The sequence below is a fragment of the Galendromus occidentalis genome, unplaced genomic scaffold (assembly GCF_000255335.2).
Source record: "Galendromus occidentalis unplaced genomic scaffold, Mocc_1.1 scf7180000077530, whole genome shotgun sequence".
In the NCBI taxonomy this organism is placed as follows: Eukaryota; Metazoa; Arthropoda; class Arachnida; order Mesostigmata; family Phytoseiidae; genus Galendromus; species Galendromus occidentalis.
The window spans coordinates 940,591-958,714 of NW_003805518.1; the positions used below are offsets into that span (position 1 = coordinate 940,591).

Genomic DNA, 18,124 nt, shown 5'->3' on the forward strand with positions numbered 1-18,124 from the left:
TGCCTGCGAGAAGAAGGTCGATTTCATTAGGTACAAACAAAATATTTTATTCGAAATCGGAGATTTTCTCTTTTTTCTTTCTTTCTTCTCTCCTATGCTCATCGAATAAGTAGCCTTCGACAAAAGCCGATTGAACGGGACCCACCCCTTTCCCTTCCCCGAGGAATTTCCAAGAATTAGGCGTGCAGTTCGCAGACTCTGCAGTATTGGATTCTTTTGGTATCTCAACCGCGATGGGGATCGCAAGCGGCGCAATTTTTTTTCTCTCGAATCAGACTCATTATTCCTGGGTGACCGCATATCTTGAAACCACCCAGGGGTCATTGGAGCGCGGACCTCGGCTCGCGAGGCTCTGGAGCGCGATCTCGTCGACTTGCCGTCTTTCAGCATCGTCGGGCTTCTTCCGCGTTGATTCAACCACGTACATCTTAACAGTAGGTAATTATGAACGGCAACATTTTCCAGCGTGGAACAAGCGAGATTCTAACGTGTTCATTACGCGAGGACAGAGACTCGGATCTGAATGCATGTGTACAATTCTCTGAGAGCCTGAAGCATTGATTGTAAGATCAAGGAACACCAAAAGAACGCAAGTGAGGGACGAAAACGATAAGACACAGGAGTGAACACTCTCGCTGTTCGCATAAAAAACCGCTGATCCTATCACAGCTGGCCGACCGACGCGATCAAACAGAAGCATACCGACATCCAGAGGATTTAGAAAATTGACGGGTGAGCAAGTGAACGTTCCCGTTAGAGAATTCTGATTCACTCAAGATTGCTTTCGCTGATTCCACGATCGCCATAACCGAGCCCCTAGGAGAAATTTCGAAACAGCACGCACGGGATTAATCCTCTCTCGATCTGTCGCTACTCTGCGCCGCCGATTCCGAAGCTGGGTGAGGCTCTCGCGGACCACTCGACCCATCCGTTCTGACCGCACTGTATGACGGTTGTCCACAGCCTTGGACATCAACGGGTCCTCCTACAGCACCGCCAACCGCTCCTTCGAGTACCTCGGTCTCCGGAGGCAGATCGACCTGCCGAGAGGTGCCTGCGACGTCATCATATGACGGCGGTGGCGCTTGCACCTGGTCGATGGTCGGCATCTGCGTCGCCATCTGATAGGGCGGCGGCGGTGCAGTGTAGAAGTTGTACGGATACTTCTGCGTAGCTTCGTAATCGGGTAGCAACTGGCTAGCCTCCATGGTCGCGGGACGATGCGCCATGGTAGGCTGGTTCGAAATTGCTACCGGGGGATTGCGCAACAGTTCTTGACGGAGTCGGAGGTATTTGTAGCACGACCAAACCATGTTTAGCAGGTAAGCCTTGAAGATCACCGCCATCATGAGATGGAAACCGTGCAGAGGAGGCTCTCGGCTGTGCGGGGAAGTGTGGTGTTCAGCGAAGCTGCCGATCAGATCGAGCATTGCGATAGCGAAATCGAAGCAAAGATACGCGAAAAACGGGAGAATATACGGTGGCTGTCCCCAAAAGGCTCCATATACAACGAGCATGGCGATGAATCCGAAGAGGATGTTCAACAACAACGACGAGACGAGATTCTTCTTCGGAGCCATGACCACCTTCGATATCTCAATTATGGTATCCCGATGGATTTCCATGTAGTTTTGATCCAGATCCATGCTCGTCTGCACCACCGCTGTCTTCGGTGGGATCAGAGCGTCCGGGTTGAGGATTGCTGTGGCCAGGATGGCCACAGCGGCCATCTGCATCATGACATGGAACAGTCCGGAAGCGATGGTTCCTGAAATTGGATGAGAGATTGCATTTAGGAGGGATCTCTCGCGCTGAGCGACTTTGGTATCATATCGTAAAGAAGGACTCAACGAGCGATCGATTGGCCTCCGCATGGACAGACATCGAAGTTCTTCGTGCAAGTTCCGAATTACGGCATCTCTGGGAAAGAGACAGCGCGAACCCCGGCGTTTTTCGCTCGGCGCCTCACTATTAGAGGAAGCTGGAGGGAGGCAAGCGACGCAGTAAATGGCGAGGCCAATCTAGGCCTCGATCGATATTAATTGATCTGCTTCTCCTCTAGACTCCATAACCTGACGCTTCCGCGCTCGAACTCGGAGCTTATTTTCCAGGGTTGCTCCTAGGCGTAGCTCATGCTCCGAGGAGCCCATATATTTTTTGCCTATTCGTTTTAAGCCTCTGCCAATGACTATTCTCTTGGATCATCCGGAAATGGCGCCCAACATCGAGCCGTTGCACAGAAAAAGATTCTCACTCAGTGTAGGGAAAGAGTGCAGGCTTATCGAATCGTTTCCGACATTCCCAGAAGCTTGGAACACAATGCGAAACGCGATCAGAAATATTTCATTCCGTGACCAATGTGACGCGGTGAGAAGCCTCGGAACAAAAAATGCTCCTCGTTTCCACCACCGAGCATCGGTTGCAGGCACGTCCACGGAATTCTCGCTTCTCGGGCGAACAGGATCACGTCTCACCCTCTCGCTTGTACTCCAGAGTTTTCAATCGTACTAGACCAACGAATCGCGGAATAGTGGTCAGTCCAAGTGTTTGCGCTATGGCATTTAGAGACAGTATCCTTCGAACAACAATTTGAGAGTGACCTCTCGAAAAGAATGACCACCAATCAGGTGGGTTCGGGAAGGAGGTCGATTCGGGAAAGATAAGAGGAGAGATGCGTCGACCTCTGAGCCGACACTCCACTCGAAATCTCTTCATGAAACGAAGTCGGAATCGAAGCGGCCGTCTAGCTGGCTAAGGTCGCTCGGGCGTCGGCTCTCACTGACCAGGACATGCCCTTACAATACTCAAGAGAAACGATCGAATAATTGGTCCTCGTCGCACCGCTCTCAAGCCTGACGCCTCCATCGAAGAAAAGGGAAGCTGTGAGAGTGGCCTGCATAAGGCTCAGAGCCGAGTATACTTCCGCATGACATTTAGGCTAATACTCCTCGATGACGTCGATGAACTCTCTGGCAGACGGTAGCGAAAGAGTTGGAGCCTAATCCTACATCCGTTTCGATGAGAGCGGCGAGGAGACATCTATTCTAGACGTCGGTGAGAGTGTACGAATGCCACGAGCTTTACAAATTGGACAGCATCTTCTTTCCGGTCGCCGTCTCGTCTCGGGATCATATGTCATAATTGCGAGCGCGCCCCGGGAAACTGGGAAATAGGCCGGTTTCCAGGAGATGTGATCACAGGCGTTCGTGAAAGGCGTAGATTGGCGTAGAGAGCCAGAGAACTTTGTTTCTTCCCCCGGCTAAACCCCACGAAGCCATTCCGAACGGCTTTCCGAGGAGCCCTATGCCGATCCTGATGCTCATGTCGAATAGGGTCGATCTTGTTCCCTCCGACCGATCGATTTCCGCTTCGGACATTGAGTCAGCCACGAAATCCTCAAGTTGAGACATGATTTCAGACAGCACATAGCTCCTGCAAGGATCTGCCCAATATGGAAAGCGCGGGGGAACACGCCATGGATGATTCATTCATGAAAAACGAAGTATCATCCCAAGGTACCGCTTAGTCTCCGAAAGAATGCTGGTGCATACTCCTCCATCCCATATTTGACGTCGACGCCTTGCGTTGTATGACGCGAAACAGGAACTGGACCCCTATCCAAAGGCTCTGATAGCATGTTGGCTTGACAAGGTGTCGATCCGCCCATCGTATCAGCGTGATAGAGACCAGCCACGAAATATTTGAATCCATTCAGCAAGGCCTGAATTCACAACGAGTTTCGCCGCAATACACTGACACGAAACCAATGAGCTTCACGAATTCGAGCGTCGCACAAGGTTGAACCGGCGGAACGCACGAGAACAAGCTCGTGCGAAGCATTGTTCTACATATGTCAATTGAAGCGTCGCGTCGCTGTGAATCGATGGACGGTCAGTACTCCGCTCTTCCCAAGATCCTGGCAGCCGACGGTACCGAGCAAAAATTTACTCGATTAGACTGCAAAACGTCTACACAGGTCGGGGTTGGCCTCTCTTCCGTAATCATAGGTGCGTATCGCGTCAAGAAAAATGTAACGAGAAAAAAAGAACCAGGAAGAGAGCGCTTCTCCGGGATGGAAACGAGGTGACTCTCAAACACAGGAGGAAATCGTGCCTCTCATCGGAAGGCCTTGAATCCTGGACCTGAACGTAGGGGGAACATGAATGTCTCAGCAAATGATTTATGGGAGCCATTCGATCGAACTACAAGCGTCGAAAAAAGTGCCGCTCGAACGTCGACGATGATGGCCACATATATCCTCTGATACTGTAATATGTCTATCGACGGGAGGCTCGCGAGTACGCTCTCAACATCAGGAAGATGCCAAACTTAGACCACCGAGCCTATCAATTCATCGAACCCTTGAAGATTGTCTGGCTTGCGCGACATGACGCAAGATTCGAAAGATTCGACTTTGCTCCGACCGCAATATCACCATTGGGCGATCTCTGCCGCCGAGGCATCGTTGTTGACAGAAATATTCGGTACGGAATCATTAATCCAGAAACTAAGAGTCGTACGGCGTCGACCCGCTACCCGTGCGAACGATTGGATCACAGTCGAATTCAGCTTCGTAGCCGTGATCCGAAGTTTCGACAGCGTCGCTCGCGCAGTCATCACTGGCTTATGTCATTTCTTCTGACTGCAGGCTGTTTCCAAATCAATTTGCGCATCTTCGTCTGTGGCTATGAGTTAACAATGCCCGAAACAACACGAACTATTGGCTTAATCGGAGCTGCTCTCACGCAATCAGGATACGCAGGTAGCACGAACTGCGAGCGAAATCTATGAGAGATCGTGTACATATTCCTCACACTTTCGCGTTCATCGAGGGCCGTCGCTCTCGGCCCCCCGGACGATCGGGAGACCTAAATTCCCCTCCCCAGCTCCAGAGACGCAGATAGAGTTCGAGCCCTTTTGGCGGATCGCGACGCAAAACCGCAATGTATATGTAATTGATGATTGACAATGCTGTCTATCGCAAAGACGCTCACCTGTGCGAACATGAACGCAGCAGCAGCATTGGAAATCTCTGCTGTGGAGTAGGTCATGATGAGTTTTGATCCGCGAATTCCTACCCGCCTCCATGGCATCGATCCGACGTCTCGGAGTCGATTCTTCTGTCGACGCCGCCAGTCTGGTGGCTCAGCAAGGGATCGGATGTCCCCTTTTCGAGTTCTTTAGAAAGCGCTGCACAAGCACGGCAGCCAGAGTGCAACGAGCAATGGCTTCTCAGTAACTGCGGTTGCTCTCGCTAGAGTAAAGGACTGCTCGTCTGGCTGCTTGACGCTGGCTGTTGCTTGTGTTTGCCTATTCCTCTCCAGGACAACAAAAGATGATGATCTTGTCTATCCAGGGGCGGCCTGACGGGCGACCCAAACGGAAGTCGTCCGCCACTTCTCGAAACAGACATCTCCAAGCTCCCATCGGAATGAGTCTATCACTCCCATCTCCTCCGTATCAGCTTCCCGACCTGCGCGTTCCCGGTTCATAATCAAGGACTGATCAGATCGTCGTCGGGGTAAAATCGCGGTAAGCCAAGCAAGGTTTCCTGGATCGCTTATCCACGTTTCTCACCGAAGAGGGTCTCTGTGCCGCATTCTGCATCGAATGCATTCATCCGACGAGGTATATCCCAACCCCCATGGACACGGGTACACGGGTATGAGGTGGTATGAGAGAGATGGCGCGCGGAATAAGAGAACAATAATAACTGAACGTCGAGAAATATTCACACTACTTAGTCTCTTACAGTGCAATAAGACTCTTTGCTTCAAGCGTTGAATCCTCGACATTTTTCGTATCTGGTGGAGCTCCCGTCGGTGGTGTCGCGCTCGGAGGAGTCTCAGATTTTCGCTGTCCTGAGCTTTTCGTACGCAAACATCGACGACGGAGAGAGATCGTGCCAGAGAGTTCTGTGAGACAAAAACTTCTGGCATCGGGTGTTCGGGGTCCGAACGGTCCTCGTTCGGAATGAGTGTCGATGAGCTCAATGATGCTCTGTTCAGTCAGGACGACAGGGCGGAAATTGGATACGGAGGTCACAACGACTTCGTCAGCAGTAAGATTCCAAAAAGACGTATCGGTGACAGATAGAGATTGATGTTTCCCGATGTCCGCGGCCTAGGGTAGCTTCTCGATAGAATTAATATTTTCCTCTGATTCCCCGCTCTGAAGAACTCATTGAGAAAGCAAGAGCAAACAACCAAGATGCTGTCAAAACCCCACCGCCGCCGATGAAACTTCACGGCGGTCGACTCGGACAGCTGAGGAAGCAGCGCAGAGACAGCAAAGAAGTCGAGTCCGCTCTCCGAGCTCTGAAAAATCCTATTCGTAAAGTGAGTGTTTTCCTCGAGCATTTTCTCCCTGGCTCTTAATGTTCCAGCCTTCCTCACTTGGACTTCTACATATTCTCTACACGACGATAATATTGTGCTAGTGACTGACGAACCATCCACACGTCGTCGTCTCTGTCTCTACGAGTTTCACATTCCTCATACTTCTGCAGATAAGACCGATAGATCGACATTCTTCTAATATTCGAATTCCTAGTATCTGACAGCCGTCGTCCCCGAGATCTTCGTGCGATTCTTTGACCTTCTATGATCGATCACAGCTGCGATCCGCAACTATTTCCTTGTAGCTGTTTGCGAAATACATATATCCGGCAATCACCGCTACAGTGAAATTTTATTTCTTCTTCAGCCGAGCTCACCTGGTCCTGTCACGCGCTCGCAAACGGCGGAGAGCGCAACGCCGACGAGAGACGCGAGGTCGAAACCATCGCTGGACGACAGTACGGAAGCTATTTTCGGTGCTCTACCGCCCACGCCGAACCTCGAGCGAACCCAGAAGAATTTCACGCCACGTAACAATCGAGTCGTGCCTTTTAGAAGGAGCGAGATAAAGTGAGTTGGATCCAGGATCTCGCAGTCACTGATATGATGAATCTGGATCGGAGCTCAAGAACTCGGAAGATTATCTGATTGAGGGAACGATCCTTTGTTCCGCAGCAGTACCAGTACGCCCGATTCCTCCCTCAAGCGACCGTCACGAGCGAAAAATTCGAGCCGAGAGCGCGCCGCCTCGAGCAGCTCATTCGGTCTGGACCGTTCGACAGGATCGACTGGTTACGGCGGTTCTTCCAAAAAAGATGAAAACCGAGGAGATGATGACGAAGATTCTCTGGACGAGGATATCTTGAATGAAGCAACTCAGAGGGTTGAAGCTCAGCTCGCACTCAGTCAAAGAATCCCAAAGCCTAGGTGATTTCACTTATCCCCTTCACCATTGAATATCCTTGTAGCCGTCCACGGTGCCAGCTTCGTCTCACTAGAAACGTCCCTCGTCAGCAGGTCTCCCAAGCCAAGTGTGCTCAGAGACAATTCAGCGAATGAAACGCCCAGAACCGCCGGTCGGGTGAGGCCGATGTCCACCTTGAATATTTCGAACTTGAATTCGAAGAGCAAGTCTGAAGATTTCAAAAACAAGCTGAGGTCATCTCAAACCCCGAAAAAGCTCCCGATAACGACCACTAGGGCAGCGCTCCGTGAACCCAGTAAGCATTGCTCTATTCAGACATCCATATAGTAAATTCAGACTGGAGGATGTATCCCGCTTAGGCAATGAAATTCGGATCATTCGAAAGGAGGATACCTAATTATGATAGCTCAGTACAGAATCATAACCCGACCGTATCTTTCTAGATGAGCCCTCACGGGTGAAATGTACGCAGGAAGAAATTCAGAAGAAGAAGGAAGCAGCTTTACTGCGACGGAAACTGAAAATGAGCGTCAAATAGCTCCAAACCTTATAATACCGTATTGAACTTGATCTTCTTCCTCTCGCTCTGATCTCCGAAGAATGTTCGCTCACCAGGCGTTGACACGATATCATTGTGTTCCAAAGAAAACATGTCCGTAACATTCATGAGAGTTGGTCATGAAGTCATGAATTACACACGACCGAATTGCCGAAGCATGTTTCCAGATAGTTCATAGAGACTGTGGATACTAGGACCTCCGAATGCTCGACGTCGCGGTCCTATTCTTTCGCTCTCCGATACTTCCCGGTTTGAAGAGATTGAGAAATAATTCGAGGCTTCTCCCGATAATTCGACGAACGGCTCTTCCCGGCCCACGTTTGCTGGGAAGGGATATGCACAGATTATTCAGGGCAATAAAGCGAATCACATGTCACTCAACATCCATGGGGATAATCGATTCGTCAATGTACTTTCCCCGGACTTCCAGCATTCTGGCAAGTCGTGATGCAGGAAAACCTCCATCATAATGACCATAGGGCATCCTCGTCTGGTCACCTGATGCTTGCAGTCCAACCGGAGACGTAGGTAGGTACCTCGTGTTTTCATGAGTCATCTCAGTTCCATTCCCGGGAATAAAAATTCCTGTGGACTTCAATTATAATCGAAGTCCACAATCTGGAGGGGGAGTCGCAGAGCAAACACTCCACTTAATTTATGTACAAGTGTTGGTTATATGCATCCGTAGGTAGCACGGAAAAATATTCTTATAGATTGAGGAACTTTAATAAAAACAGTCTTATCTTGTCCCTGGATTTTCAATCGAATAGCGCTGTGGGTGCTCTGGGGCGGTAAGCAGAATCGGCAACGAATCTCCGTAGCCGGTAGAAATCAGGGACCAAAATATGGGGCTAATCCGTCGACGTCTGCCCGAAAATAGTCTGCCCGAAGCCGGTCAAACATTGATTATGATCTCCAAAGCCCGGACTCAGAGTCTATGCAGGTCTCAGTCAGTGTCCTCTAGCGCCGACGGGTTCGGCGACGTTCGCCAGGACATCAGCTCTGTTTCTTAGTGCAGGCGGATCCCGCTGCTGGAGATGCCAGTTGCGTTGGATAAGCCGGTCGAGGACCAGCTCTCCACCATATTATTGTCCGCGAACCCGTAAACACATTTCACCCTGAGTTCGACTCATGCGCAAAAAGTCCACATTGACCTCAGAGAATGGGAGAGCTTTGAGAGGAGCGGAGGAGAGGCAGGCTTCTCTGACTCTTGACATTACCATCACCATCATCATTGACGGAGGGACTTTCTCGATGAAGACATGTTGGAGTATTCCTTCCTTCATTACAAAGTATTATATCGCTAGTTTGGTGCGGCCACGAAACTCCCGACACACGTCAGGACGCCTCGGACAAGGCAATGCAATTGCTTATCCGCGGACAGCACAGACCATCAGAGGCGCGACGGACCATAACCGAATCTAGAGGGCGATCGCGTGGTCTCTTAAGGCGGTTGAATCATATAGAATGAGACCAGCGAATGCCTGAAACATGACGCTTCCTCGATTCGAACGCCCGTCTCCTATCCTCCGTATTCGCTCTTCAGTTTGAGCTTTCTGGAAGATCTCGACAAGTATCGCTTCAGTAATTTATCCATACGTGCTTCGGCGTCATCCGAAAATCTAGCTGACCCTTAGTCTTGCCAATGATGGAGGCGTTCTTCTCCGGACTGAAATCATAGAATTGGAAAAGAAAATTCTGTTTTTCTTTCGTTTTTCATAGTAGAAGCGTCGACGTCCGAACGAAGGAGGGATAAACAGGCTCAGTCTGCTATCCTGGCATGAAATATCAGGAGAGAGACGTCTCGTTGAATTGCTCAGCTCCCGTCGGCAGATAATCGCTCTCCTCCAATCTTTCGACCAATCTGAGTTAACCAAACCCCTTGATCATATGTGTGAGGCCGTCTCAGTTCTATGATTTTTGGCTTGGAGAGAGCGCACCAAGCCGCTTGCGGATCGCTCTGGTGGGTTCTTTGCCGAATGAGGACCCGTGCCGAAGCGGCTACTCAAGATCCAGATCAACATGAGGAACACTATTCATTATTTCTGAACGTTGCGTAGCTGTACGTGCCTGCGGCGAGCAGACAATTGCTCCTCTCTCTCTCTCTATACGGAGAGAGGGGAGCGTCTTTCCAGATTGGAGAGGCAATTCGTTTTCGTGAGAATGATAATGGTGCTGCTGCTCCTTGAGTCTACCATTCCCTCGGCCTGATAATTGCCTTTGTCTCGCAGTACTCCCGTTTCATTCACAATCTTCTCGTTTCAAAGCAAGCGTATCGAATCTCATCTCTATCGCGTGATCTCAAGGAGTCTGTAATTCACGAGAAACATGCGGCAGCAATTATCCGATGTAGTACGCTCTTCGGAACAGGCAAGGAGGAATACACAGAAAGGGCTAACCCTGAAAAGTCGAGAAACTCCTCCGAATGGAGTTCAGGAGCTGATTTCCCCACGGAATCTTCCTAAGGAGGAATCTTGATTCTCCACTCCTGAACTACTCCATGCTGGGACCAATCCCGCGGTTTCTGTTCCTCTAAGGCGAACGAATCGCGAGGGCTATTTTCCCGCAGCTCGGATTGCTCGTTAGCCTCGTCGTATCTCGCAGGCGCTCTATTCCGGAGAATCGGTGTTGGCTCTATCCTCTCGGGGGTCTCCGGGTCCTCGAAAGTCTAAATCCCGACTCGAGGAGCGTCACTCATCGTCGATCACTCGGCGGCGTATGGACGGGAACACCTGGGCGGCATTTCCCCGGAACTACTCCGAGACAGACTTCAGCCGGAAACAGAATTCCCAGTGATGAGCTGTTCCCCGGCAGGATCGTGAAAGGCCAATGAAATGAGTAAGCGTCATCGGGAGTTCGTTTCGAGAGCTGACCGGCCCGAAAATCGGAAGATGGTTCAGAGTCCCCTGTCGATGGCTCTTCAGATAGCTACCGCGTATCAGCTTATTTTAAATCAGGATCGGAGGAAGTCCGACATCTCGGTGTCCTCCTTCAGCGTTTCCTCTGAATCAATCGTCATGCGGGAAGAGACCATCGCGAGCACTCGTCTCGCCCTTGCCGAAATAAAGAGCCATCAAAGCGCCGCGCCGCCGCTTTTCTTTGGAATTCCGCGGGTCTCGATTGCAGGGTCAGCTCACAAACGGTCACGGCAAAAGGTTTGTACCTATATGAGTCACTCCACTGCGCTTATCGGAGTGACTGAGAGAGAAGGCCTCGCGCCCTCACTGATTCTCTAGACAGGCCTCGACCGATCCCGAATTGAGGCTCAGAGATCTTTGGAGAGAAGAGTTGGCCTGCTTCGCAAGAGACCGTGGAGTCGAGGTTGAAGTAGGCCAAGAAGAGAAACTTCTGGTCACCATCTATCGACGACGACAGACGACACGCAGAGATTGTCAGTCGGTAGAATCCAACGTACTGAACGTCGCACCAGGCCAGGCAGATCCAGCACTGGCCACCGAGCGAACAGAAAGCTGGTGTAGCTAGCTGGAGCAGCAGCAGCGTCCGTACCACAGGAGGGAGCTTACCATCACCGAATCCGCCGCCGCCGTCGACGCTTCCATCACCGTCACCGCCACAAGCAGCGGCAGAAGGCAGACGGGCAGAAAAGCGACGGACAGAAAAGCAAGCAACCTCGAGCCACATCAGCTTCACGCTTCGTCGGGTCGTGCCATTTGAACGTCGAGTGATCGGAAACGTTGGGGAAGAGCCTCGTTCTGAAAAAGTGAATCATCCACTCGAGCAGGGTTTAGAGCCACTCGTCATGGCCTCGCCGAGCCCAAGGCGGAGCCCAGGTCGCCAACAGCCGCAGCCTCCTCAGGACGATGTCTCCGATGACGAGTTTTCCTGCGATACCCAAGTGAGTGTTGATCTGTGATAAGTGATAAGGCTTGATGTAGTTGCGACTTCATTTTTGCTTCTCTAAAACCACTACTACCACAACTACAACGTGAACGAGGGCGGTCGTTGCGATCACGACTACTAACAACTCCATCTAGACTGCACCGCGACGTAAACACCGTCAGTAGTCGTGGTGGAAGTCGCAACAGCAGCAGCGCTTAACGTGTGTTTGGTACAACGAGGACCGATTCTCAGAGCATTGACGACTGATGGGCAAACGCTACGTGGTCCACGGCAGCGAGCGAGAAGTACGCATCTTGTGCAAACTTGGCAGCGGTACAAGTTCGATTACGTCACCAACGTACAGCTCGACGTCGAGGAGCGACGCGCCGAGGTGCCGAGACAGTTGCGACGGCACGGAAGCGATTCCGGTCTCGGGATTATAACCTCAAGAAAGAAAAAGAGCCTGGGAACCCGGAACCTGCCGACCGCTCACCATGTCGGAATACAAGGAAGAATTCGATCTCCTTTTCGAGAAATCTCGGGCCGACCTCGACGATTATCTCAGGGGTTTGGCTCTCGACTTGAAGCTGAAACCCGAGTCCGGGTTCCGATCTATATACTGGCGGATTTTTCTGGACTGTCTCCCCGAAGATCGGCATGAATGGCCGCAAGCACTGCAACGGAAACGTCTCGAGTACACAGAGAAAATGTCCGAGTTCGATTTCAATCCACGAGAAGAGGTCGGCGACAACCCCTTGTCTCAGGACAATCAGTCCAAGTGGCACCAGTACTTCCAGGATGAAGAACTCCGGCAGATGATCCAACAAGATGTGGTTCGAACCTGGCCCGAGATCGACGTATTCCAGAAGGTGGAGATCCACGACATGATGACAGCGATACTCTTCTATTATTCGAAAGCAAAGCCCGCCCTGTCGTACCGGCAAGGTATGCACGAAATCCTCGCGCCCATAATCTACGTGATACACTGTGATCAGGTCGCATTTACGAATGCCAAGAACAGCGGTGACGTCAACGGTCTCAGTGAAAGTGATTTACGGATGCTCGAGGATGTGCTCGACCCTGCGTTCACGGCCCACGATTCCTACGCGATGTTCTGCTTTTTGATGGAAACCCTGGAGAGCTGGTACTCGTGCACAGAGAACGGTCAGGTCGTTCAACACAATCCCCAGCCATTCTCGAAGTCGTCCCTGGAAGTTCAAACGGTTCTCGGTCTCAAACTGAACAAAATCAACCACTACATACTCAAGCGATTGGATTCGACGCTCTATGCGCATCTACAGACTCTCGAAATCAATCCGCAAGTGTTCGGGATCAGATGGCTGCGCCTCTTGTTCGGAAGAGAGTATCCCTTGCACAGTGTACTCTGTCTTTGGGACACGATATTCGCGGATTCCATATCACTCGACTTGGCCGACTACATTTTCGCGGCCATGTTGGTCGCTCTGCGGGATCGTCTCCTAGCCTCGGATTATACCGATTGTCTCGGTTTCCTCATGCGCTATCCCGAGGACGTCGACGTATATTTCGTCATGAAGCTGGCCCTGCATTTCCGGGACAACTACAAATATCCCCGACCGAACATCGACCAGACCTCGATTGAACGACCGAGATCACCGAAACGACCGCACAACAAGCCAAACAGGCCACAGACTCTCGAATTTCTCTCGCCCGATTCGGACGAGACCGATTGGCAAAACATGGTCAGTAGTGGAAACGGAGGAACGGCTCGAGAGCTCGGCATGACGACGACAGGTCGACAGCTCGTTCAAATGCGAACAAGGGTGGCAGAATGTGCGCTGGCCATGGACGCGAATCTTTCGACGCTCCAGAACGCCGTCAGGTCCACAGGAATAGCCGAAGAGGCGTTGGTTGCCCTGGCTCAATTGAAAAGCATCCGAGACCAACTAAAGGAGATGTCCGGGGCTGAGGACATCGAAGAGGAAGATTGGACTTTCGTCGGAACCCCTCAAGAGAACAGCGGCTCGTTCGATGTGCTGAAAAAAAAATTAAATGGTTTCATCAATCGAGACTGATTCTGAACTAGAGATCCTGCTGACGGAGAATGTCATCCGATATCGCGGCGATTCATCATCGTCGCCGTTGCGGCCGCGTCAATGTCGTAGCATCAGATGCGAGCGACTTTTACCTTTTATGGGAGACGTCGAGCTTGAGGGAGCCACATGTCCATCCGATGAAGCGAAGCGTTGAGCGGACGTTCGTCTGCGTGACGATGTCCAAGTCAATCACTATACGTGATATGGAATGTCAAATGAGATGATCTTCTCGCGGGAACTCCCGATGGCACCGGCTCTTCGCGATCAGTACCTCGAGGTATTGATACGATGGGACGTAGGTAGGGATCACCCGATGAGAGAGCAAGCTTGCGTCGTGCGTCATTCTTTCGGTCGAACATTGAAAACGATTCTCCCCCGTGCAATTTACAAGCATGGCTCCTTTCCTGTATGTACGTGAAGACGGGTTCTTACGTTATCGATCCCGGAGCCCTCTGCTTGAAACCAGGCGAGGTTACACAACAAAATGAGAAGTTCGAGAGAAATACTCAACAGATGCGACCAGTCATAAGCTGAGATCTGACATGATATACACCTTTATATACAGATGTCAAATAGGTACATAGTTGTTGGATAGGTACAACTGTCGAAGGAATCAATCCAAAAAACACGAGCCAATATGTGATGAATATACCTATTGTATCGCTCCGATTGTCGCTCTGCACCAAAGTATGAGTTTGAGCATTCACAGACTCCCCGCCGAGTCCTCAGAGTGGTTGACGGAATTTCAAGTTCTTCGGAAGCCTGCCTCTCGAAGAACGGCGGCGCCTTGTCTCTAAGAGAGCGGAATCTTCGGAAATAAACGCGAACTTGTTACTTGACCTAGAGGTATTCTTTCCATCGGTCGAATCCATCGAGAGTCAGCTACGCCCTCCGAGGATTGCAGAGAGCGCTCGACTAATGAATCACCGCTTCGGCGCCGCGTAGTGCGCTCGCGTGGGAGCGCATGATTGTTGTCTGTAGATCGCATGATAGATTAGTCTCCTGAGGCGGCGAGTCTGCTCGAGATGAAAGCAATCTCACCGATAGACTTCCAAGTGTTTTGTTCGTCGGAAGTCGCGCGGGGTGTGTTGTCTCTCCGCCGTCGAAAAAATCAGCACCAAAGTGCGACAGGGATCGCGTGGAAACGGACATGCGGTCTTCCGAGAGCACACGGAGGCTACAACAGGAAAAAAAGAGGCCAACAAAGGCGTGACTCACGCAATGGAGCAGTCGAGAGCGGGGCTGCCGACGTTTCCGATCCGTTTTTGGTGGACCTTGGGAGCGCCGTCCCGGAGGAAAAGTTTGTTTTCTGGTCCATCAAGTCCATCCGAAGGCCCGCTCGAGGAGGAGGAGGCACTACGTGAATCAATTAAAAATTGAGCGCTGCAGGAGAATTTCTATTTTGATGTGACCGGAAGCCGTTGAAAATTCCGGCATCTGTTGTCGGAAACGCACGCTTCAGGGACCGGTTCCAAGTGAGCCAAAGATTGCGATCTTCGATTATTCGACATCCACGTGCCTGTCTTCAACACTCCAAAAATCATAAGCACGGGATTCCTCGCAATGTCACCATTCCAATGCTGAGCGATTCGTTTTTCGGAAGGATTCGGTTTGGCATCGGAGTCATTACCCACGGTTGGATATATACCTGCGGTGGGATAGATGCGAATCTCCGTGCTCAGAGCTTGCCCCTAAATCCCGCCTAGTGACCTGCTGGAGATTGGAGACCTGTTTACGATCGGAAAAATCGCTTCCGAAGGGCCATGAGTCACCCGCGCGCATTTCGATCTCTCTGGCGCTGCTCGGAACACACGAGAGAGGAAAATAAATATACTGCGAACTTTTCCGCTGAGGTTCAGAGTCGACTCGAATCCGTTCGAAATCACATTCTATGGAATAGTTTTCGATTTTCAGAAGATGCTCCATGTGGGGTTTCACGGCCTGATTCCTTAGAAGAGATGGTCACATTTCGGAAAATTAAAATGATCACGATAATTCCAGTTATTCGACGAGCACGAGAAGCAATCCAAGAGATTCCGAAAGACCCTCTACTATGGGGAACTGCCTCAATACTCCGACCGGCCTTCTCTGGCACTGACTTCACTCGCACTGGAATTCTTTACGAAATCTTTACCGCCTCGAGATGAACTTCGATTTTTGGATATGGAATACGCTTCGAGAGTGATGAGGTAGGTCGCCCCTATTGAGCAGGTGTTCGAGGCCAGCATTCCATGGGGAGAGAATGAACATTCGAGTTGCAATCCAAGCGATTTAATGCGATTCCATACTTCATGGGGATTTCGTTCTTTTTTCAGGAACGCCTGCGTCACGCCTGCCTCGGTGGTTATTGCCCTGATGTACGCCGATCGACTTCGCCAAAACAATCCTCAATACATGGCTCAAGCGAACTCTTGCGATCTCTTCCTAGTGTCGATGCTGGTTGCCTCCAAATTCCTCTACGACGACGGAGCTGAGGACGAAGTTTTCAACGGAGACTGGGCAGAAGCTGCTGGACTAGAACTCTCGCAGCTGAATCGCGAGGAGAGGAAGTTCCTTCAAGCGATTCAGTGGAAGCTAATGGTACGTCGCATCTCGAGGGTCGAGCACTCGATCGAGGCGAAACAAGGCTGCATCTGCTCAAGTCGAGCGGATCGATTCGACTTTCGAATTTCCGAAAGTTCTCTTTCGAATGCTGTGAGATGGATTTTCTAGTGACAGAAACTATCAGCTCAGGCTCGATAGGAATTGAGCCGTAAGTCTGTGTAGCTCACGATCTCTCTGTTGTTCACAGGTCAAGGCCAACGAATTCGATTTGGTAGTCGCCGACATGGAAAAACGAATCGCTCTCAAAGAGTTATCGCGCCGGAAAGATTCGACTTTGACGTACACCGAACTTGACGTGCTCACGAAACAATCTCGCCCAATATCAGACATCTATGCCGCGCTATACGACCATATGCTCAAGGCACGTACCATCGAGGCTTCCTGCGCATAATCGAGGCGGCGCCACATAGCGTACCCATATAGCGATTCAGCAAAGCTGACCGAATCTCTTTCCAGGTCGTGTCCGTATCCTTGATGAGCTACTGCGCCTGTCTTCTGACGGTTTTCGCGTCCGTGGCCGCAGTGAACTATGTGATTCCCGTGCTGAAAACCTCCAAACTGGGCTTGCCCACCACGAGTTCTGAGACCAACGCCACCATGCCAATTGCCGGAGAGAGCTCATTGCCTCAATCTGGTCTCCTTTTGGAGCATCAGAAAGAGTTGGCCATCATTCTGAGAGAGGGAGTCGAGATCGAAAACTCGACCTTCTGCTGCCGAGAGTATTCCGGTCAGTTTCTACCGATCCTCCTCATCGGGGAGCTTTGTCCTAGAGGATGCGCGGTGTTCGCGGTCGAGCATCCGATGTGGGGACCGACATCGAGCATGACGCTGACGGTGCTTGATTCCTCTTTCAGATGATATCGACGTCCTCGCTGGTCGGGAGCAGAAGCCAAACTCGTTCGGACCGAGATCGTGGGAGATATTGGATCAAATGAGGATGAATTCGAGATTTGGCGTACTACCCAACGATGTCTTCCCCTTCTCGAGAGAGCCTCGAGTGATATTTGCCTGAACGGATTGATTTTTCTCGTCGAGTTGAGTTTCAATGCCAAACTGGCGCCAAATAATATATTATCGGGTCTCGATGCACGCGCACTCGTCGTGCGATGGGTACTTAATATTTCATGCACGTTGTAAGGCTCAAAACTTGCGGGAAAGGTTACACTGTGTTATTCGTCGAGCCGATGAACCGATTCTCACGGAGTAAGGTTCAGCGTTGAGCGTAACTTCCGCCAAGTATACAACCTGTCGAATAAATTATTGCCACAGTTTGCCAAATAAGCTAGTTTTGATTGCGCTAGGAAAACCGACACTATCGAGAAACTTGATCCGAAACTAGCGTCAGAACCAAGTCGAGCAGCTGTCGGGGATCAGTCATCCGTCCCAGAGGTCATTCCCGGAGAGCTGGGCGCCGATTCTCTGCTCTCCTCGAAACACATCGGTCGATGATACTCCTGACCTTTCCGAGAATCAATCGAAGCATGTAGGGAATATCGGGGATTCGCGGAAAAAAATTCCCGATCGGCGTCTTCGCTGATTCCTCATGCAGAGGAGACTCCGGTCCTCTATCTGAGCTCACCCGGAAATCCAGACGGGAATTCTTCAGAATCTCATCTTGATAGCTCTCCGCTAAGATCGCGAGGTCCAGCACTCAAGGAGCGTCCCCCTCCAAATGCTGACCCTTGTTTCGGGACTCGAAATCGACGATCTTACCACCAGAGAAGTCGACCGGTCATCGACCCGCCATGCAAAACATCGTTCCGCGCGGGAAAGTCCAGCGTGG

The 18,124-nt window shown here is 51.0% G+C and overlaps 2 protein-coding genes across 2 annotated transcripts; one reads left to right on the forward strand and one right to left on the reverse strand.

The window, feature by feature from the left end:
• Nucleotides 1–27: 27 nt before the first annotated feature.
• Nucleotides 28–5,282, reverse strand: LOC100903193 (lysosomal-associated transmembrane protein 4A). The gene is made up of 2 exons (XM_003748287.2): nucleotides 4,995–5,282; nucleotides 28–1,768 (listed from the first exon to the last, which is right to left on the reverse strand). Exons 1-2 carry the CDS (start codon nucleotides 5,086–5,088, stop codon nucleotides 849–851), a joined length of 1,014 nt encoding a protein of 337 aa, XP_003748335.1. The 5' UTR covers nucleotides 5,089–5,282; the 3' UTR covers nucleotides 28–848.
• A 6,020-nt stretch (nucleotides 5,283–11,302) lies between these two features.
• Nucleotides 11,303–17,613, forward strand: LOC100903338 (protein CNPPD1). Its single transcript, XM_003748288.1, has 6 exons — nucleotides 11,303–11,678; nucleotides 15,739–15,926; nucleotides 16,053–16,317; nucleotides 16,529–16,702; nucleotides 16,798–17,068; nucleotides 17,196–17,613. The coding sequence occupies exons 1-6, from the start codon at nucleotides 11,583–11,585 to the stop codon at nucleotides 17,351–17,353; spliced, it is 1,152 nt and encodes a 383-aa protein (XP_003748336.1). The 5' UTR covers nucleotides 11,303–11,582; the 3' UTR covers nucleotides 17,354–17,613.
• Nucleotides 17,614–18,124: the final 511 nt, after the last annotated feature.

Bases quoted from the DNA above. Each gene is read 5' to 3' on its own strand.
- LOC100903193 (XM_003748287.2), bottom strand. From the start codon at position 5,088: ATGGAGGCGGGTAGGAATTCGCGGATCAAAACTCATCATGACCTACTC. The intron at 1,769-4,994 runs GTGAGCGTCTTT...ATCCAATTTCAG, and splicing joins CTGCGTTCATGTTCGCACAG to GAACCATCGCTTCCGGACTG.
- LOC100903338 (XM_003748288.1), top strand. From the start codon at position 11,583: ATGGCCTCGCCGAGCCCAAGGCGGAGCCCAGGTCGCCAACAGCCGCAG. The intron at 16,318-16,528 runs GTACGTCGCATC...TGTTGTTCACAG, and splicing joins CGATTCAGTGGAAGCTAATG to GTCAAGGCCAACGAATTCGA. The intron at 17,069-17,195 runs GTCAGTTTCTAC...TTCCTCTTTCAG, and splicing joins CTGCTGCCGAGAGTATTCCG to ATGATATCGACGTCCTCGCT.